The sequence below is a fragment of the Pleurodeles waltl genome, chromosome 3_1 (assembly GCF_031143425.1).
Source record: "Pleurodeles waltl isolate 20211129_DDA chromosome 3_1, aPleWal1.hap1.20221129, whole genome shotgun sequence".
NCBI lineage: Eukaryota > Metazoa > Chordata > Amphibia > Caudata > Salamandridae > Pleurodeles > Pleurodeles waltl.
In genome coordinates, this window is record NC_090440.1 from 155,098,914 (window position 1) to 155,122,039 (window position 23,126).

Here is a 23,126-nt window from a genome sequence, read left to right on the forward strand (position 1 = left end):
ATTGGTTAACATTGGACCCTATGGGTCCCAGGAGCCAATGACAATGTACGCCTGCGGTGACGGTACGCACCGCCGTGGACGTGACTGCCATTTTCTATCTGTTCAATCACTCGATACCTGATCTTCGACAGGAGAGGACCTACACTGCAAGTGCTGCTGTGACCTCGGTCTGGGAGAGACAATGGCTGGTCCTCCAGACAAACAGGTAAGTACACAGGGAGCATGTTGTATAGTCTATGCCTGTGTGGAGAGGGCTGGATGTAAGAAGGAAGGGGGCAGAGTGCTGCGAGCATGAAAGACGGTGAATGCATGTGCCACATGGCAAGGGTAGGGATGGGTGCCAATCACTTTGACGGTGCAGTTAGTAATGACTTCTCTTCTTCCCCTGTACACTTCATGTAGGTCAGCGCCCCCCAGAAGAAAGATATTTGGCGTGCCATCGCCAAGGATGTCCGGACCCTAGGGGTCTACCACAGACGGAGCACCCACTGCCGTAAAAAATGGGAGGACATTCGCCGCTGGAGAAAGAAGACGGCGGAGGTCAGCTGGGGATGGCCTCCCAACGTGGGAGGAGTGCCCGTCGCACCATGACCCACCTGATGTTCAGGCTCCTGGCGGTGGCCTACCTGGAGTTGGATGGGCGCTTGAGGGCATCACAGCAGACACAAGGGGGTGAGTACACTCTCATTCTGCTGACTTTGCGTGCAGTGGAGTTGTCTGGGTGGGGGAGGAGGGCTGTGGGTTTCCCTAGGCCAGGGCGAGTTCCGTAGGCTAGGCCCCTCCGTAAGGCAGGCCATGTGGCAGCCCAGCCCACCTCTGTAGAGTGCCAAGTACACCTACTTATGCCTCTGTGTCATCTGTGTGCAGATGTCGTCCATAGCCTTGTAGGCCATTTCCCAGGAATTGAACAATGGAGCCCAAGAGCGCGGCGTAGTGCAGGGGCCTTCTGTGTCTGTCGTGTCCGCCAACGGTAGCGGTAATCCATGCACTCAACATGTCTTTCTTCTGTCGCCCCCCCACCCTTTTTGTGGTCTCCCTGTTCTTGTGTGCATTAGCATCATCAGGCAGAGGAGCAGTGGCACCAGAGCACGAGGGAACTGCATCCCACATGGCCCTGGAGGGCGACACTACGGAGTCTGGATTCACCAGTGGGACGGAGGGCGAGGGGAGCTCCACGGCGGGGACAAGAGCTGACACCAGCGACACGGACTCGTCCTCTGATGGGAGCTCCCTTGTGGAGGTGGCAACATCTGTACCCCCCGCATCTACAGGTATAGCCGCCACCCCCCCTACCAGCACCGCCCTCCCAGCAACCCTTCAGCCTTCGCCCCATGCCCGCTCACCCAGGAGGGTGGACATCACCTTCGACCCAGGCACCTCAGGCCCTGCCCCAGTCACCCCTGCTGCCCTCAGTAAAGAGGCCATTGACCTCCTCAGGTCCCTCACTGTTGGGCAGTCTACCATTTTGAATGCCATCCAGGGTGTAGAAAGGCAGTTGCAACAAACTAATGCATTCCTGGAGGGCATTCATTCTGGTGAGGCGGCCCTTCACGGAGCTTTTCAAACTCTGGCCTCAGCACTGATGGCAGCCATTGTCCCCGTCTCTAGCCTCCCCCCTCCAACTTCCTCCACCCAGACCCAGTCTCCTGTACCTCTGCCTATCCCAAGCACACCATCAGACCAGCCTGCACACACCTCAACTCACAAGGGAAGCTCAGGCAAACATCAGCACCACACATCCCACAGGCACTCACGCAAGCAACACACACATGCAGACACACCAACATCCACTGCCTCCACTGTGTCCCCCTCCTCCTAGTCTCCCTCCCAGTCTCGTCTACACTCACACCTGCATGCACTACCACTACAGCCACTACGTCCCTCACCAGCACACCCCGCTCACGTGCAGTCACCACCCCCACTACCATTCACACATCCCCTGTGTCCTATCCCAGTGTGTCTGTGACCCCCCTCCCAAGACACACAAACGCAGGCACACACCCACCCAACAGCCATCCACCTCACGACAGCCTCCAGTGCATGCACCTTCACCCAAAGTCACCAAACAAACACCTCCTACTACCATCACCTCTTCCTCCACTCCCAAACCCCCTCCAGCTACTCATCCCAGTGTGTCCAAAAAACGTTTCCTGCCCACCCTTGACCTTTTTCCCACACCTCCCCCACCCCGTCCATCTCTTTGGTCCCGAAGTAGCACCTCAGCCAAAACATCTCCGGCACCAGTGGTGCCTGTAGTCACCGGTATGTGGAGTGGACCGGCCACCAGGACAGCCAGTGTGGCACGGAGCCACGGCACAGACAGTCCCCCACCTGTGAAGCATCCGAAGTTGGCCAGTGCCCGGCGGGAGAGGGGGAAGACTCCAGCCACCAAAGCCGCTCCCAGTGGTCCCTGTGGGAGTGTGGAGTCAGCTGTGACACCTTCCAAGGTGGGAAAGGGCCACAAGAAACCCAGCAAGTCTGGGAAGAGGTGCACGGCGGAGAAGACCACCATCATCCCCGCTGGCCAGGAGACCACCGCCAGCCCAGCTTCCCAGGAGGCCACTGCCAGCCCCAGCCCAGCTGCCCTGGAGGGCACGCCAGCCCAGCTGCCCAGGAGGGCACCGCCAGCCCCAGCCCCAGCCCAGCTGCCCAGGAGGGCACCACCAGCCCCAGCCCAGCTGCCCAAGAGGCCACCGCCAGCCCAGCTGCCCTGGAGGCCACCACCAGCCCCAGCCCAGCTGCCCAGTAGGCCACCGCCAGCCCCAGCCCAGCTGCCCAGGAGGCCACCGCCAGCACCAGCCCTGCTGGGCCATGAAGGACCGCCAGCAAAAGCCCTGCTGGGCCATGAAGGACCGCCAGCACAAGCCCCGCTGGGCCATGAAGGACCGCCAGCAAAAGCCCTGCTGGGCCATGAAGGACCGCCAGCACAAGCCCCTCTGGGCCATGAAGGACTGCCAGCAAAAGCCCTGCTGGGCCATGAACGACCGCCAGCCCAGGGCTATGAAGGTCCGCCAGCAAAAGCCCTGCTGGGCCATGAAGGACCTCCAGCAAAAGCCCTTCCCGGCCATGAAGGACCGCCAGCAAAAGCCCTGCTGGGCCATGAAGGACCACCAGCACAAGCCCCGCTGGGCCATGAAGGACCGCCAACTCAAGCCCCGCTGAACAGGGCACCGCCAACTCAAGCCCCGCTGAACAGGGCACCGCCAACTCAAGCCTCGCTGAACAGGGCACTGCCAACTCAAGCCTCGCTGAACAGGGCACTGCCAACTCAAGCACCGCTGAACAGGGCACCGCCACTTCAAGCACCGCTGAACAGGGCACCGCCAACTCAAGCCCCGCTGAACAGGGCACCGCCAACTCAAGCCCGCTGAACAGGGCACCGCCAACTCAAGCACCGCTGAACAGGGCACCGCCAACTCAAGCACCGCTAGCCCATGAGCGGCAGGGGCACTGACGCAACTGGGTCCATCACGGGGTGAGTGATGCACTCTGGGCACCAGTCCCCCTCCAGAACCAGTGGAGATATCCATCCACTACCTCTGTCCTTCACAGGATGAAGCACTCTGGGCACCAGTCCCCCTCCAGAACCAGTGGAGACATCCATTCACTACCTCTGTCCTTCACAGGATGAAGCACTCTGGGCACCAGTCCCCCTCCAGAACCAGTGGAGACATCCATCCACTACCTCTGTCCTTCACAGGATGAAGCACTCTGGGCACCAGTCCCCCTCCAGAACCAGTGGAGAGATCCATCCACTACCTCTGTCCTTCACAGGATAAAGCACTCTGGGCACCAGTCCCCCTCCAGAACCAGTGGAGAGATCCATCCACTACCTCTGTCCTTCACAGGATAAAGCACTCTGGGCACCATGCCCCCTCCAGAACCAGTGGAGACATCCATCCACTACCTCTGTCCTTCACAGGATGAAGCACTCTGGGCACCAGTCCCCCTCCAGAACCAGTGGAGAGATCCATCCACTACCTCTGTCCTTCACAGGATAAAGCACTCTGGGCACCATGCCCCCTCCAGAACCAGTGGAGACATCCATCCACTACCTCTGTCCTTCACAGGATGAAGCACTCTGGGCACCATTCCCCCTCCAGAACCAGTGGAGAGATCCATCCACTACCTCTGTCCTTCACAGGATAAAGCACTCTGGGCACCAGTCCCTCTCCAGAACCAGTGAAGAGACCTATCCACTACCTCTGTCCTTCACAGGATGAAGCACTCTGGGCACCATGCTCCCTCCAGAGCCAGTGGAGAGACCCAACCACTACCTCTGTCCTTCACAGGATGAAGCACTCTGGGCACCATGCCCCCTCCAGAACCAGTGGAGACTGTTATCCACTTGAGAGACTGTGGCTTTGCACTCCCCAGGATTGAACAGTGGGCAAATCACCCACTGTAGATACTTGAGAGACTGTGGCTTTACACTCCCCAGGATTGAACAGTGGGTAAACCACCCACTGTAGAGACTTGAGAGACTGTGGCTTTGCACTCCCCAGGATTGAACAGTGGGCAAACCACCCACTGTAGAGGCTTGAGAGACTGTGGCTTTGCACTCCCCAGGATTGAACAGTGTGCAAACCACCCACTGTAGAGACTTGAGAGACTGTGGCTTTGCACTCCCCAGGATGGAACAGTGGGCAAACCACCCACTGTAGAGACTTGAGGGACTGTGGCTTTGCACTCCCCAGGATTGAACAGTGGGCAACCAACCCACTGTAGAGACTTGAGGGACTGTGGCTTTGCACTCCCCAGGATGGAACAGTGGGCATGTGGCCCCCTCGTGGATTTGGCATCGTGCACTCAAGCGGCTGAGGTGCCCCCCCTTTCCCTCCCACTGAGGTGCCTGTTTTCTTAGTATCTGATGCCCCTGCAGTGTTCTCTCCGTCATGGTCGGGGATCTTGTGTGGGCCTCGCCCATACCGTGTGGTCCCAGTGTTCCACGGACTTTCTTTGTGCAGTACCTGGTCTGCTATGCCTGGTATTTATTTTGTACATGGTGTATATATATATATATGTTTCTGCTTATTTGTTTGTAATATATTCCGATGGTTACACTCATTTTCTTTGGTCTTTGCATTCTTCCGGGGGGGGTTGGAGGGTGTAACTGTGATGTATTGATATGTATTAGTGTGTGTGTTGTAGTGGGTGAGGGTGGGGGTGTTGCGTGTGTGTGTCCCTGTTTTTTCCCTCCCCTGTGTCGTAGGTGCAGTACTCACCGTGGTATTCGCCGCCGGCGTTCGTGCTCCTAGTAGAGGAGCAGGAAGACTTTCGCAGGTAGGATTTGGAGTTCTGGTTCCATGGTGTCCTCATTCCTCGTGGAGTGTGTAGAGGTGAGCGTTTTCCCTTCTAAATTCCTGTTTCCGCTGTGTTTTTATCCGCAGTGAATCCGCCCCAGAAAAGGTGGCGGATTGGCCTGTCATAATAGTGTGGGAGGTACATTGTCTCCCGCCTGTCTGTTGGCGGTGACCGCTGCGCTGTTTGTTTGTACCGCCGTGGCGGTTGGGGTGTTAAAGTGGCTGTCTTTGTTGGCGGTTTCCGCCACGGTCGTAATTGCAATTTTTTTACCGCCGGCCTGTTTGCGGTCTTACCGCCGCTTTAACACCATCCGCCAGGGTTGTAATGACCACCAAAGTGTTCATAAACTAAGGTCCAATATACTTTGCTATTATTGTATATATTTTTGTATGTGGCACTTTACAGCACAAACCCAGCTATAAGTCATGCACCATTGTTCAGGGTCAGTAAACCTCCCCACACTTTAAATCAGTGGACCAAACCAGCTCCTTAACTCCAGCCCCTTCTCCAGCGCCCACTCTTGTCAAAAACAACTGTGCACAACAAAAATGCGCAAAGCTTTTCTCTTCCCTAGATAAAGGTTGCATACTTGCAACAGCATAAGCTTTCTCCTCAAGATTAGTTCCTCTCTCACTTGTGTATACATTTTCCGATACAGCAGGGCATTCCTCCGTGATCTAGTCACATATTTACTCAACCTTTTACTAGAATCTGTCAGTGCGCATGCTACATAAAAAATCACCACTGCCAAATTTTCAAGCATAAAATAGAAAAGATCAGTAAGCACATAGATGACCGACATACCCAGATCAGCTAACAATCCCACGCAGTATGCTCAAATGAAAGCACTAACCATCTTAACCTCAAAGTACCTCTCACAGCTTCTCACCTCCTTTAACCCCTTCGCTGCCAGGCCTTTTCCCCCTCAGGTGCCAGCCCTTTGTTTGGCTACTTGGAGCAGTTCGAGCTGAGGCCCTCATAATTTTCTGTCCACATAAGCTACCTATGCCAAATTTGCCTCCTTTCTGTCCACCATTCTAGGGATTCTAGAGGTACCTAGAGTTTGTGGGTTCACCTGGAGGAGACCAAGAAATTAGTAAAAATACAGTGAAAATTCATTTTTTTAAATTTTTTAATGGGAAAAAAGGGCTGCAGAAGAAGGCTTGTGTTTTTTCTCCTGAAAAGGGCATCACCAAAGGGTTTGTGGTGCTAAAATTACCAGCTTCCCAGCTTTTTGGAAAAGGTAGACTTGAATCAGAAAACCACATTTTTCACCCAGTTTTGGCATTTTACTGGGACATACCTCATTTTTACTATTTTGTGTACTTTTAGCCTCCTTCCAGTTAGTGACAGAAATGGGTGTGAAACCAATGCTGGATCCCCGAAAGCTAAACATTTGTGAAAAGTAGACAAAATTTTGAATTCTGCAAGGGGTCATTTGTGTAGACCCTACAAGGTTTTCCTACAGAAAATAACAGCTGGAAAAAAAATATTGAAATTGAAGTGAAAAAAAACACCCATTTTTCTTAACGTTTAACTCTGTCACTTTTTACTGTGATGTCAGATTTTTTAAGCAATATACTTTTACATCTGCTGGACTCTTCCGGTTGTGGGGATATATAGGGCTTGTAGGTTCATCAAAAACCCTAAGTACCCAGAGCCAATAAATGAGCTGCACCTTGCAATGGGGTTTCATTCTATACCAGGTATACAGCAATTCATATGGTGACATATAAAGAGTGAAAAATAGGTATCAAGAAAACCTTTGTATTTCTAAAATGGGCACAAGATAAGGTGTAGAGAAGCAGTGGTTATTTGCACATCTCTGAATTCTGGGGTTCCCATACTAGCATGTGAATTACAAATAGATGTTTTTTTATGCACTGTCTTACATTTGGAAGGAAAAAATGTAGAGAAACACAAGGGGCAATAACACTTGTTCTGCTATTCTATGTTCCCCCAAGTCTCACGATAAAAATGGTATCTCACTTACGTGGGTAGGCATAATTCCTGCAACAGGAAACGCAACATAGACACATAATTCCCATTTTCCCAAAGAAAACTGATGTGTTTTTTGGAAAGTGCCTAGCTGTGGATTTTGGCCTCAAGCTCAGCCAGCACCTAGGAAAACCTACCAAACCTGTGACTTTTTAAACTATACACCTAGGGGAGTCCAAGATGGGGTGACTTGTGGGGCTCTCACCAGGTTATGTTACCCAGAATCCTTTGCAAACCCCAAAATGTGGGCAAAAAAAACTTTTTCCTCATATTTCGGTGACAGAATGTTCTGGAATCTGAGAGGAGCCACAAGTTGTCTTCCACCCAGCGTTCCCTCAAGTCTCCCGATAAAAATGGTACCTCACTTGTGTGGGTAGGCCTAGCGCCCGTGACAGGAAATGCCCTGAAACACAACGTGGACACATCACATTTTCCCAAAGAAAACAGACCTGTTTTTTGCAAAGTGCCTAGCTGTGGATTTTGGCCTCCAGCTCAGCCGGCACCTAGGGAAACCCACCAAACCTGTGCATTTGTGGAAACTAGACACCTAGGGGAATCTAGGGTGGGGTGACTTGTGGGGGTCTCACCAGGTTCTGTTACCTGGAATCTTTTGCAAACCTCAAAAGTTGGCCAAAAGAACACTTTTTCCTCAAATTTCGGTGACAGAAAGTTCTTGAATCGGAGAGGAGCCACACATTTCCTTCCCCCACTGTTCCCCTAGTCGCCCAATAAAAATGGTACCTCACTTGTGTGGGTAGGCCTAGAGCCTGTGAAAGGAAATGCCTCAAAACACAATGTGAACACATCAAAATCATCAAATACTAAACTACCTGTTTTTGCGGGGGTGGCCCCTGCGTTTTTGGTCCTGGGATCAGCAGCCATATAGGGAAAACTACCAACCCCAAACATTTTGAAAAACTAGACACTCAAGGGAATCCAGGGAGGTGTGACTTGTGTGGATCCCCCAATGTTTTCTTACCCAGAATCCTCAGCAAACCTCACATTTTGCTAAAAAATCTAATTTTTCCCACGTTTCTGTGGGATCACTGCACAAGCTCACATTTCCTACCACCCAACGTTCCCCTCAGTCTCCAGATAAAAATTATACCTCACTTGTGTACATGGGCCAAGTGCCTGTGACAGGAAAGAGCCAAAAACATGTTGAAATTGAGGGGGAACCAAAGCAGGTCCAAAAGGGCAGTTTGAAAAAACAGCATTTTTAGGCTGACAAGTGCAGCAGAATTTTTATTGGCATAGATGCCACAATGCTGGGTGGTAGGGATTTTGTGGATTCCTTCAGAATCCAGAAGGTTCTATCACAAAAATGTGGGAAAAATGTGTGATTTCCAGCAAAGTTGGAGGTTTGCAGGGCATTGTGGGTAAGACAATTGTCCGGGGTGCATGTGAAGCACACCACCCTGGACTCACACAGATGTTTAGTTTTCAGATGTGTCTAGGTCTTGTGGATTTTTCTACATGCAGCGTCCCAAAGTCCAAAAAGTTCAGCCCTCACCATTCCAAGTGGGACAATTTTGAGAGTTAGCCAAGTTCTTATGGCCCAAATGTAAAACCAAAACCCAAAATAATCAAATGTCCTCTTGCTTGCCATGGGCCAAGATGTTTTAGTGCGCAGGGAAGAACTGAAAGACTGTTACCCCTTCAGTTGGGGTGGGAGCATAACCAGGCCCATACTGGTTGGTATCCACCACCACATAATTTTTTGTTAATTCCTTGGCATCTAGTAGACTTTGTGCCCCCTCCACCCACCCCGCGGTGTGGATCGGGGGTAATTGCCCCATCTGCCCACTGGTGGACAGAACAACTTTGGCCCCATTTATTTGGGGTGGGGGTATGGCTATACCCCCATCCTCTTATTTTGAGAAAAAAAAATCATCCCTGGTGTCTGGTGGGCTTTCTGCCCCCTTGGGGGCAGATGGGCCTTCCAAAATTAGGCCGATCTGCCCAAGCAGATATGGCCAACAGTAATGTGCCCCCATGGGGAGCGACCCTTGCCCAACGGGCTGCCCCCTGAACAAAACACACACATACATACACAAACCAACCCCTGGTGCCTAAGTGGTTTCTGTCCCCCCCGGGGGCAGATCGGTCTATTAGAAATAGGCCGTTCTGCCCCCAAGGGGAGCAGAAATGGCCTAAAATAAATTTGTCCCCCAGGGGAGCGGCCCTTGCCTGAGGGGTCGCTCTCCTTGCGTGAAATAAGCACAAAACCAAACTCCTCGGTGTCTAGTGGTTTCTGCCTCCCTTGGGGGCAAATTGGCCTAATACAATTAGACCGATCTGCCCCCAAAGGGGGCAAAAATGGCCTGAAATATTGCCCCCAGGAGATCGACCCTTGCTTAAATGGACGCTCCCCTTGCGTCAAATTGACACAAAAAAATAAAAATCCCTTGTGTCTAGTGATTTCTGCTCCCCTTGGGGGCAAATTGGCCTAATAAAAGTAGGCCGATCTGCCTCCAAGGGGGGACAGAAATGGCCTAAAACTAATTTTGCCCCATGGGACCGACCCTTGCCTAAGAGGTCGCTCCCTACATATAAAAAAAAAAAAAAAGAAAGAAAAAAAATCCCTGGTGTCAGATCGTGGGCAGATCGGCCTAATTAGATTAGGCTGATCTGCCCCCGAGGGGGCAGAAAAGGCCTAAAAAAAAAAAAAAAAAACAGGGGAGCGGCCCTTGCCCAAGGGGCCGCTCCACTTGTGTATAAATGTAAAAAAAAACATTCCCTGGTGTCTAGTGGCATTTCTGCGGCTATGCGATCGGGCAGCAGAAATGCTGAGAGAGACATGAAAGAAGAGGAAAGGCCTTTCCTCTCCTTTCATGCCTCTCCTGCCCCCTCCACGTGATCGGAGGAGAAATGCTCCTCCGATTCGTGCTGGAAGCTGGAGGGGTAGGCCTCTGATGACATCAGCGTGCGATCGCGCTCTGATGTCATCTGGCACCACAGGGGGTCGGGGTGGAAAGGAAAGCGATTCCCCTTCCATCCCTGCCCAGGGGAGGGGGATGCGAGGCCCCCGGGGGGAGCGCTTGCGCTTCCCCCGAGGGTCCCTACTTGGACGTAACAGTTACCTCCTGGGCACCCGAGCAGTGCTGCCTAGGACGTAACCGTTACGTCTGAGGCACCCGAGGGGTTAATGTACATGCTCTAAAGGCTGCATCATCCTATCATCCATAGCAAAGCCCATTTTGGAAAAAGCACTAAGAACTACTGACCATTATCAGAGCTTCAGTCACTCAAGTTATCCTTCATATTTTTCCTGATCCATCCACTGCTGAAGACATTCAGCATTAACGCTCGACATCCACAATCAAACGTGAGCAAAGAGCATTTGACCACTATTTTTTTGTTTCTTGGCAAAATTCCTAATACTGCATTACAGTTAGTCAAGGATCTAACACCCTGTTTTGTCATCAATAATGTAATGAAAGAGAAACTGTGGAATATATTGTATTAATAGAGCAAAATATATTGATAACTCCATCTTCCTGGAAAGCCTGCTGATACTTACAAACTTGCAAGTCGCCCATTTTAGTTATGGTTAAACCATCAAGAACACAAGTGCACATTGGTATAAAGTCTTTGAGGGAAAAGAGGGTTGGGGGAGAATAAAAGGCCTTCAATATGCTGTAAATAGGAGAAAATTCTAGGCACAATGTGTTGTATAGTCTATATACTGACACTTTAAATAAGAGTATGTCATTTTAATTTTTCTGCTAATGTGTTGGATTGAGGACACCAGTAATCCAGATCATACATGTATCTGTCATACCTTTGAAATCAAAGGTAGAGGGTGAGGCAAAAAATATCCTGCCCGGACATATCTTCAGAATGAACCAGTCGTATTAAACCTTTCATGTATCCATTACAGCGCTGTCAAGAATCAGCAGGATGTTTCTATATTAGTGTAAGGGTGTTTTTATGGTTTTTGGGTGGCAAGGGTAATTTTAGAGTTTAGGGCGTCTAAGGAAATATGGGTGGCAAAGGTGTTTTTAGGGTTTAGATTGGGTAGGAGTATCGGATGGTTAAGGGTATTTTTTAGAGTTTGCGGTGGAGCAGGGCATTTGGGTGTTAATGGTATTTCTTAGGGTTGTAGGTGGGTTAGGGTATTAGGGTGGTATAGGTATTTTTAGGGTGGGTAAGAGTATTTGGTGGTATAGGTATTTTTAGGGTTAGGGTGGGTAAGGGATTTGGGTGGCAAGGGTAATTTTAGGGTTTATGCATGGCTCGAAAAATAATCAAAATGTTACTAGACCTGGAGGTTGAGTAACTTAAATAATCTACTCAACCTAATTGTAATGTACCTGACCCGTAAACGGATCTCAAATTGTGTGATTCTAGGCAAATAGTTTACAGAGTCGCCTTTTTCTTAATTCTCATATATGATTGCACCTTCAAATATGTGAATTCAGCATTTCTGCAGTACAAAAAAACCTCTCTTGTTTGATTAGGTAGACTAAAGTTTGCTGCATGCATCACAAGAATCTAGCCACATACCCATGAGGTCTAGCCCACATAACCGAGGACTTCATTTAGTTTACCAACAACATTGCCATCAGGGCAGGAGTGGTTCTCAGTTTGTTTAAACACTCAATTTTAATAAATATATTACTAAACCATGATGTGGTAATATAGTGTCATCTACACACAGTAACCTTCCAAGAAATGTCCAAAAACCTCTCCACTAACTTTCAGCTTTACTGATAAAACTATATAGTGTATTAACAATCTGTGAAAATTGGGTTTCAGAAAACATATCCTTTGCTCATCAACATGTAAAGTATTCTGATTTGTTTTCATCCTATTAAAATAGGTTTTCATCACACAGAAATATAAAAAAAAGGGCTTTCACAACTACTGAAATATATTTTGAAATATTTGCACAGTTGACTTAGTCATTTAAATGTTCTGTGTTATGAAAAACCTCACGCCCTATATATATCCTTTTATTTTACATTCTAAGCAGCAGTTCACCTTACAAAGTCCTGGAACTCTGCAGTCAGGAGGACAATTAATTGTAAGAAAAACGGACTTTTGACCTCTGTCTGTGAACACAGAACACATGTGACATAAGAATAAGATGTAAAGGCATCATTTATTGCCTCTCCACTTTTCAACTGAACAGAACACCTGTTCAGTGTCAGCTCACCAGAAGGGACTACTAAGTATGAAAAATAGCTCGACCTGATCAAATAAGACTGGCCAATGCAAGTGGTCGAGTAGAGTTTTCGAGCCCTGGTTCATGGTGTGTAGGGGTATTTGGTTGGCAAGGGTAATTGTAGGGTTTAGGGTGGTTGGGGTTCAGGGTGGGTAACTGTATTTGGGTGGCAAGTGTAATTTTAAGGTGTAGGGTGGGTGGGGGTATTTGGGTAGCAAGGGTAATTTTAGGGTTTAGAGTGGGTAGGAGGATTTAGGTGGTAAGGGTATTTGTAGGGTTCAGGGTGGGTAAGGGTATTTGGGAGGCCAGGGAAATTTTAGTGCTCAGGGTGAGTAGGGGTATTTGGGTGGCAGGGGTCATTTTAGGGTGTGCAAGGGTATTTGGGTGACAAAGACATTTTTAGGGTTTAGGGTGGGTGGGGAAATTTGGGTGCCAAATGAGTTTTTAGGATTTAGGGTGGGTAAGTTTTGTGTGGTCAGAGTAATTTTTGGGTTTGGAGTGGGTATTGAAATTTGAGTGGCAAGGGTAATTTTAGGGTTTAGGGTGGGTGGGGCATTTGTGTGGCAATGGTAATTTTAGGGTTTAGGGTGGGTACGGGTATTGGGGTGGCAAGGGTGTTGTTAGGGTTTAGAGTGGGTAGTAGTATTTGGGTGACAGGGTTTAGGGTGGCTAGTAGTATTTGGGTGGCAAGGATGTTTTTAGGGTTTAGGGGTGGTTGATCTAGGGATTGGAGTTGATAAGGTAAGATCGCACCCTTGCCATGCACAGTTTTCTTATCAATACTTTTATTGCAAATACTGCAGTAATGATATCAAATATGCCATAAAAGATCTAGTCAGTAATATAATATGTGGAGTAATTAGCTGTGCATGGCGAAGATGGGAGTTATAGTTACCTTAGGGCACGAGTGAGGGTTACTTGAAATAACTCTAACTGCTGAATTTCGATGGCTCTGTACGAGTAAATTCAGAACCTAACTTTAACGTCACTGTAACCTTTGTGTTTTTTCAGTGAATTTCTATGTTTTTTTAACATAAACTAATTTTAATTACTATAGGTTAATCCAACTAAGGCCGTGCTTGGTGGGGGCTGGCCGCAGGGCCTGCAGCCAAGCCCTTATAATCACCCAACCACGCGTGCTCACGGCCTTTGGGCTTACGTAGCGGGGTCTATGTCAGTGGATCTGTGAGTGTATGAGTGGGTCTGAAAGTGGGTGTGAGAGTCTGATTGGATATATGAGTGTCTGAGTGTGTGTGTGGGCGCATGATCTGTGTGCATGTATGAGTGAATAAGTTAGTTTATGAATGAGTCTGTGGATTTTTAAAATACTTTTTGTTAGTATATTCTCAAACGCTCGCAAATATTCTCAAATATTTGCGAATATTGCGCATGGTGAAAGAAAATCATTTTAAACCTATAAATTACCCTCAAACACCACTATACCACATTCCTTGGGTCAGGGTACTGCCACTCAGACCCCTTATGTTACATTTCATTTTACTTTTCAGCCCCGGTGACTGGTTACTCAAAATGGTGGCCACAACTTTCTGGTCAGATTGCGGGCAGCTAATCACAGCATTCCTGCTGTTGCATGCATTTGCAAATTCGCCGTGATAATCGCGAAAACATTGTGATAGATCTGCGGCCCTAGATATACAAATATATTTTCCTTTTAACATCTCAAAAACTACTGAACGGATTTACACCAAATAAGTGAAAGCCCAATCTGTGTACCAAAATGTTTACATTATCATTGTAAAGGCATGCATGGTAAAGGTATATGCATGGTAAAAATTTGTGTGGTAAAGGCATATGTGTGGTAATGGGCATGTTATTCAAGCATGCACGGTAATGGTTCCATCATACAACCTTTTCCAGCTAAACTCACTCCTGGCTTTTGTCCATTGTGACTAGCCTTTTGGGAGCCAGTGCGTATACATGTTTATAATATGCGTTTTGGGAGATCATGTATTTTTGATTAACTCTAAACCGCTGGTTGCACTTTTTTTGAATAGTGGGTCTCTCTACCTCTTAAGAGTGTCTGGGAATACATGCACTGTGACCAAACATGTACAAAGGAGAGAGCAGTACTATAGAAGATTTACACTTGCTGCTTGCCTCTCTCTGTCTCCTCTATTCACCTACCCATCCATTGATTGACCCTATCCTGGTGCACCCTTAGCACGGACAGGAACGCATTCACAGGAGTGAGTCAGATTGTCATTAGCACTCATCAGAGAGCAAAATGTACCTATTTTCTTAGCTCCCAGTTGGAAAAGTTAGCTATTTTGAGGTACATAATTGTCACATAGCTCTTGCCACACTTTATATTATTTCAGGTACCTAATCCTGGATCTTGAAACTAAATTACAAGTGCTTTTACTTTCGCCTCTTTGATTGAGGATAGGTTAAGTAACCCTTGAAAAATAGGAGGCAGAATACCAACTGTCACCTTTGCGGCTACAGACTTGAAAATCTAACTCACTTCATTTCCTGTTGCCTAGTGTATTTATTTCCATCCCTTCAGTGATTGGAGCTTCACAACTACAAGGCAAATTTTTCACTGTTTTAATTGTTCAAACAGCCCATTAACAAGTGGGTTCTTCAAAATGATAAAGGCTATACCATGCTCAGTATTAAGAGCATGAAACTATTTAATGTTTTCATACAACCTGCATTACAGCTGAAATCTAAGGATGATAAAGAGTGTTTGCTACTGTTTGACTTGGCCCTCTCTGCAGGGTCACCCTCAAACTTCTTCTCTCCTTCCTGGTTTCTGAATTTCAATTTATTTAGCTTATTCTCTTATGGGGGATGTCCATTGATAGTCATAAGCATTTGAATAGTTCAGCCTACATGTGTGAATCCCAGAGGACTTCTTCATATATCTTCTTAAGTGTAGATATTTGCCTTTGTTGAGGAAGGCCTGCAGAAACACTTAAGGAACATAATATGCAGCCTAGAAAACAGGCTACAATGGTGGTATTCTTCAGATTGTACTTAGAAAAGTATTAGTGTACCCATATACATGTATAGTTTGAGGTATATGTTTTTTACCAGAACAGCTTAAATCTCTTTCATGAACTCTTTTCTGTAGATATAAGAGTTGAGGATAGTAGGACAGTGTAGCCTCATAGGCTGCTATTATGTGAGTTTAAAACTGTGATTGTGGCATTAAGAACCCAGAGACTACCAATATTCCATCATGCTCAACAAGTGGTAGTTGTATCAGTTCTTTTTGATAGGAAGCGTCAGTGATAAGTATGTCCCATAATTTCCTCTGCTAGTTCCACCAGGGAGGAGGGAGGGTTGCTCATGACTTCAATGGAGATTCCCCTAAGAGAGAAACAGGATTACAGCTAGGAAATCATACTTTTTATTGTGGGGGCCCTCTATTGATAGTCTTAAGCATTTGAACAGAATAGCATGCCCATCCCTACCAATAGCGGTGAAAAGAACAGAGGAAAGAAGTATAGGACTGAATTAAGCAAATAGATTTCGGAGGGAGGCTTGTCCTACTTGAGCATCTGCTTTAGCATCCAAGTCCAAACAATAGTGTTGGTGAATGTGTGAACAAATCTCCATGTGGCCACTTTACAAATTTCTGCAATATGGACATTTCTCAGTAATCAGCTGTAGCTGCTTTGCACCCAGTAGAATGAGCCTTAGGTCGAGCTGGCAAAGGTTTGATGGCTTTTTGATAACATAAAAGTATGGAGGAAACTATCCATCAGGATTGTTTGGAAGTGGCTAAATTTCAATGGGCCAGGCAATAATTGACAAAGAGTTGGTCTGACCTGCATATGTTGTGCCTCTTATCTAGATAAAACTTCAAAACCCGCCTTACATCTAGGGAATAAAGAGTTCTGTAAGCCAGAGTTGAAAGATTCTAAAAGAAAGTTGGCAATGTAATTGCCTGATTGACCTGAAAATCGGAAATAACCTTGGGAAGGAATTTTGAGTGAGTCCTCATACTACCCTATTAGAATGAAAAACGGTAAAGGGTTTGTTAAAGCATAATGCCTGGATTTTGTCCGATGTGACTGCTCCAAGGAAAGCAGTTTTCCATGAGAGATGCTGCAGGGATGCCTTATGAATGGATTTGAAAGGTTCCTCCATGAGACAAGAAAGGACTTCTTATTTATATTTGCTGTTTTTACAAAGACGTAAATAGGGATATGATTGCTGTTGCACAGATGATATAATGTTTATTGAACTCATTGGCTCCTTTTCATGATAGACACCTGCAAAATGTTCCCACTTCTAGATGTTGGGCAAATCTAGGCATGAGCTGAGTAAGTCCTGCTGGTATTATGGTTGTGGCATTGCTTTGTTGGTACCCAATGTTCTGAGTAGGCAAAAAAACAGTAGTTACCTGTCGCAGTTTAACACATGGAAGCAAATTCTTTTAAATGTAAATATTTTTTGTCTTTGTTCTCATAGCTCCACAGGTGATCCGTAAAATAAGAGCAGAACAGTTTTCTGATTCCTCCGGAAATCTGAAACTTTGGTGCCAATTCTTCAATGTTTTAAGTGACTCAAAAATATCATGGTTTAAAGATGAATATCCAGTTGCAGAAGCAAGCAGATGGTAATTACAAACGCATTTCCGGTTTGAGATGTGCATGTTTCTGAATTTGTCTAACACACGTGCATTACTAACACACAAACACTTGGTAGCGGCGCAGTACCACAAAAACCATATCAAAGATTTTCACGACCCCAATGAACGCTTAGTGATTGGGGGGAAGGAATGGTTAGGTGTGCCTTGGTGGAAGAAGCGTCTACAAAGCCAGATTGGATTTTGGCAAGATTAGCTAGATATAACGACTCATTGTAATAGCTGCTTTGTTTACCGTGTGTTCTACTGAGTTCTGTTCTTTAAGGGAGTCTTGGGCATTGTCCTAGGGCTTCTGACCTCACCGTGGGATTGGGAAGGGAGTTTGAGTGTATGTGGGATGTGATTTTACTGTAAAGTGTATACACTATATGTTATGATCTTGATTGTATGTATACTGTTTATTATTTGAAATGTAAATAAAAAGAGTTTAGTGATCCCCTGATAGAGGTAACATGGGATCTCATGAAAATAGCACATAAAACATCATTTAGGCATCTATGCTAAATCAGAGCGAACAATTGCCTACTGCAAATTATTTTGACGCCAAGGGCCGAGCACTAGTCTTTTTGGTGTGGGCGAGGTATCCAAAGTTCATACACATAAATCGAAATTTCTTCGAGTTAATGCTTGAAAAGCAGGCAGTATGAAACAGAAACGGTAATCAGGGATAGCCTCACTCTTTTTCCAATTTGTTCTTTTTTAAAGTTCATTAATTACTTCGGAGAAATTCTGAGTTTTGGATTTGGACTTTACACACCTCCCACACAAAACAAACATAGGCAAAGGCAATAGGTCGCTGCAATCCGAGAGCTATTGGCGTTGCCAATGTCTTTTAGCTTTGTGTTATGGAGTGGGGTGGATGTATGAGGTGTGTAGACATATGTCTAGTGTAAATATGTGGCATGGTGGAGTGGCATTGTTTGGTGGGGAGTGGCACATAGTAGAGTTGAATTATGTGGAATGGTGTTGAGTTATATTGTTTGGATTGCAATTACGTGGTGTGAAATTATGTGAGTGGGAGTGGAATTTGTTGTGGAATTGTGTGGCGCTGAGTGGAGTTATATGTAGTGGAATTATGTGGTATGGTGTACAGTGGAATTATGTGGATAGTAATTATGTGCTGTTAAGTGTTGTGGAATTACTTGTAGTGATCATTGTGCGTCGCAGAGTGGTGTCCATTGAGTGGAATTATGTGGCCTGGTCTTGAATTATGTGTCATGATGTGGAATTCTGTGGTGTGGTTTGGATGTATGTGATGTATAGTGCAATTATGTGTTGTGGAGTGGAATTACGTGGTGTGGAATGGAATTGCGTGGAATTGAATTATGTTGTGAGGAATTCTGTGGAGCTGAGTGTAATTATATTGAGTGAAATTATGTGGCATGCTGTGGAGTGTATTTATGTGGTGTGTTGCTATGTGGCGTGGAGTGGATTTATGTGGAGTGTAATTATGTGGTATGGTGTGGAGTGTAATTATGTTGTGTAGTGTGGCTTTGTGTGGCATGGTGTAGAATTATGTGGAGCGTAAATATGTGGCACAGTATGGAGTTGAATTATGTGGAGTGTAATTATGTGTTTGCATCATCCTTTGCTAAAGTGACCGGACGTCCTGCATTTCCCCGGACAGTCCCGGTTTTTAGAGGACTGTTCCGGTGTCCCGACGCTTCTCTTAATTTTAAATAAATGTCCCAGTTTTTTGGACAAAGGTCAGATTATTAAATGAATGTCCCGGTTTTTAGGACAAAGGTCAGATTATCTAGGGAAGCATAAATTAAAGAGGCCTACAAAGTATGAAATACTTAAAGTAATTTACCTGTTACTGTCAGGCAGCACAGTCCCCTGTCTGCTCCCAGCAGAGAGATGGGGTGGGGAGCAGAGAAAGGTGGGAGAGGGCGGGTTGGGGGTACAGGGTAGGAGGTCAAGCCATAACAAAGTTTTATATATGTAGTCTTGTAAATGTGTGTGTATTTATATGTGTGTGTGTGTATATATATACTCTCTCTCTCTCTCTCTCTCTCTCTCTCTCTCTCTCTCTCTCTCTCACAAAGCTACACAGAAGAACAGGATAGGCCAGATATAAAAGTGAGAATAATGTCTTTAGTCCTTCTTTTATGTCCGTCCTGACCCAGTTTTTGCTCCTCAAAATCTGGTCACCCTATCCTTTGCTCTTCCAAAGTATATGAGAGGCAAATGGGAAGATGTTCACTTCCGGATCAGCCTTTGTCACCTTGAGCGTATCTCTGTCAGGAGAGCATTAGGGACCTTTCACTTACTCTTTTATGGAAATGATAGTGCGAGGCATGATTTACTGCGACTCCATGGGAGGAAGTGGTGGGGGATGGCGCAAAATCCTGCGTAAACACAACCCAGTGCAATCCAAAAGTTGAAATCGTGGAGTCAGTGTGCAGTAAGGTGTGAGAATGCAATATAGTTTCATGTCAGTAGGAGACACAGCTAATTGCTACTGCGGCACAGCCCAAGATGACCTTAGCTTTGGGCAGTGCCTTAATGGAAAAATAGAAATTCAGGTACTCCTTAGTATCTGTTTGCTCTAGAGGAGTGCCGGTACTCTCTCACTAAGGGGGTCATTCCGACCCTGGCGGTCATGGACCGCCAGGGCCGGGGACCGCGGATGCACCGCCAACAGGCTGGCGGTGCATCCAGGCCAATTCTGACCGCGGCGGTAAAGCCGCGGTCAGAAAAGGGAAACCGGCGGTTTCCTGCCGGTTTTCCCCTGGCCTGCAGAATCCTCCATGGCGGCGCTGCAGGCAGCGCCGCCATGGGGATTCCGACCCCCTTACCGCCAGCCTGGTTCTGGCGGTTTTGACCGCCAGAACCTGGCTGGCGGTAACAGGTGTTGTGGGGCCCCTGGGGGCCCCAGCAGTGCCCATGCCACTGGCATGGGCACTGCAGGGGCCCCCTAACAGGGCCCCACAAAGATTTTCAGTGTCTGCATAGCAGACACTGAAAATCGCGACGGGTGCAACTGCACCCGTCGCACCCTTTCCACTCCACCGGCTCCATTCGGAGCCGGCATCCTCGTGGAAGGGGGTTTACCGCTGGGCGGGCGGGCGGGCGGCCTTCTGGCGGTCGCCCGCCCGCCCAGCGGGAAACTCAGAATCACTGCGGCGGTCTTTTGACCGCGCAGCGGTGTTCTGGCGGGGGAACTTTGGCGGGCGGCCTCCGCCGCCTGCTGAAGTCAGAATCACCCCCTAAATGTACTGGAGCAGTGCTGAGAAGTGCAGGCACTCCCCTTTTCAAACTACAGAAGTGTAGGTACTCAGTACCGGACAGTACCTGCCCATTTAAAGAACAGGGCAACAGTTTCTGCCGCCATGTCTGGCTCCACGAGAAATTGACTAAAAGAGCAATCTGTCTGATCTTACTGGGCGAGCACGTGGGCTGGAAAGGCAGTTTTTGTCTCAGTCTAAGGATACGGTGTGTATATTGTTATCCGTTTTTCCTCCACTAAATCATTAATGTGGTTAAAGTTGTTTCGGATATTCAGCGCTCCGTGTGCTATAGGGTCGAGCCTGTGACAGCGCATGAATATGCGCTCTCGCTAGCGAGACTCTATTGTATACAATACAGGGTTTGTAATCTGCCCACTGCTAACCATTTGTTAAGAGTCTATGTCACTCTGCTTTGCTGCATCCTGAATGGCCAGCAAAGGCCATGCGTCACTTCCGTTCCTTTTCTCCGGCGGAGGGACCAAGCACAGATTGATCACATTTAATTGGTGTCCATTCGCTTATCGTGCCTTGATTGAAGTGCTATTTTTTTTAACCCATTTTGCTGCTTTCCCCTTCCACCACTTCTCCATGTAGCTGTCCCATTCGTCCCCACCCTTCTGTTCTTGCTTACTTATACCAGCCCCCTCCCCCAGTCCATCCATGCTTGCCCGTCCTCCTCTTTCACCTGAAACTAAAAAGCGCTATAACGCGGTGCCAGCGCTGGCCGTGTCATAGCGCTTTTTTGATAACTTTAATGTGGCACAAGACATGACATAACGTAAGACGGCATTTGACACTGAGGTTGACATTTGATTGGAGATTAGCCAGAGTCGGAACATGTTGCCAAAGGCTGAGAATGTTGCCCCTGTTCAAGATTCCATTCTGAACATGTGATGTATTTGTTGGACTAAAGATTAGCTTTGCAGTTGCTAGTTTATCATCAGCCGGCAGGTTCGCTGACTGCAGTTCAGACGAGCCAAGTTTTAAGTGACCCAATTTTGTGTAGTTGGTCAGAGGGTTGGTGAAGGACCAATTTGATTATGGGCTTATGGCAGTCCTGTTGGGTTGCGTTGGAGAGCGCATCCAGTGTATCTTAGGAGATATTTTAAAAGTTTTGGCTGCTGCTGTTCCTGTCCAAATGGCTCTTTTGATCTCCTGCTTTTATTTCCTGTGTTGTTTTTATTAAAGGGTATCATAATGTTCCATCTAGTTTTAAGACTTCTTTTATATTTCTATTGAGATTGACTCGGTTTATCTTTATAGAGCTCTCTTTTTTCTTAATTGGATTTACTTTGAAATGTTGCTTGCACATATTTGTATACTTTGGATTAGGTTTGCATAACTCTCTAGTGTTTCTTGTAGTGTGTGAACTGTGTATGCTGTCAACAATTTAAGAGTCATATTTTCACTCTTTTTATCAGTTTTGATGTCTAAGCAACCCTTTTTTATGGGCGAGCACAAAGTGCTCAGTCCATTCTGTAATCTCTCTTTGGGCTTCAAACCACGCACATGCCACGTCAGTCACATACATTGGTTCGTGGGCTTGCCTTTTAAAATCAGCTTGCTTTCATTTATGTTTAGCCCACCTACACAGCACCTGTAAAGTACCAAAAACATACGAGGCTTAATGTTTTCAGCCTGGAGTCCAGACTACTTTTCTGTTTATTTTTCACGCAGCGCAATCACGCTGCATTTTACATAGCGCGATTGCGCTGGTTTTTTTTTTTGCTTTACAACGCCACAGCTCTAACTTGAACAAATGCGAGACCCGTTGCATTTACAATGCTTGTTCTTTCTTACAGCAAGTATGTTGTTTATTATTCCAAGTTTCTTCGGGACTTTAAATGATAGACCAGTGAAAACAAAAGAAGTTTGTGGTCACTACCGAGCAGGCTACCCTACATCCAACTCTATCACAAGCAAAAAATGTTTAGCTGAAATTACTGCTTATTTGATGAGAAAAGTTGTCTTCCCCTTAAAAGTAGCTGGCTGGTCACAGTATGTTCTTCCAATAATAGGATAGTAAAATTAAGGCTTTTAGGGCCAAATCTGATTTCTTTTCCATTTGGATTCTTTTACAGCAGTGAAGTAATTGGCTTGTAACGCCCAACTATTTTTTCTAATCTAATTAAAACACATCTGTTTTTTTCAGAGGCCAGAATTCTTGTGTTAAAATCACCCAAAGGCAGTATTGGAAACAAAGGAAATTTACTTCCAATTTTCTCGATTAGGAGGACGAGAGTATTCAATAGTTTCCTTGAATGTTCATTTGGTGGAAGGCAGATATTCACTTAGGTTATTTTTTAGGACTCCCCCACTCTTCATTCATGTTAATTGCAACTAGTAAGCTTAAGCCTCCTGGTGGACGACCAGGTTTACCCTTCACTGCTTTCCTGTTGTAGGCCAAATAGCCCTTTAATACCACATATTCAACTTCCGGTGTTTCTTGCAAGGCTGCAATCGTTAGTTCACTAAATTTCTGTTCATTTTTAATTTTGAAGATTTACAGTTTTTTTTATGCCAACAACCTTCCAGGACAGAAAACAGATTGTGTTAACCTCAGGTACTTTAAGATTTGGATATTGACAGGGATGTGGAACCGACGCCTGGGACATCTTGTTTGGGGTCAAGGGCAACAAGTTTTTATGTTTACTTTGTCCTTGGGACAAGTAGGCCCAACCCTCTGCAGCACAAACCCTTTGGCTGCCTGTTTACAGAGAGTGGAGCTCTCTACAGTTGAGGTAATGTGTTTCCAAAAGGTAATGCTGTTCAAACTTGTATTTATGGTTCATTATTTGAA

General features: G+C 46.6%; 1 protein-coding gene across 2 annotated transcripts in view; it reads left to right on the forward strand.

The window, feature by feature from the left end:
* The window catches only part of ALPK3 (alpha kinase 3), a 996,430-nt gene that overhangs the window by 522,997 nt on the left and 450,307 nt on the right, over positions 1 to 23,126 (forward strand). For both annotated transcript variants that reach the window (XM_069222021.1, XM_069222022.1), the window contains one exon: positions 16,916 to 17,063. In XM_069222021.1, the coding sequence (XP_069078122.1) occupies positions 16,916 to 17,063 (148 nt within the window). The remainder of the gene's footprint in view (positions 1 to 16,915; positions 17,064 to 23,126) is intronic.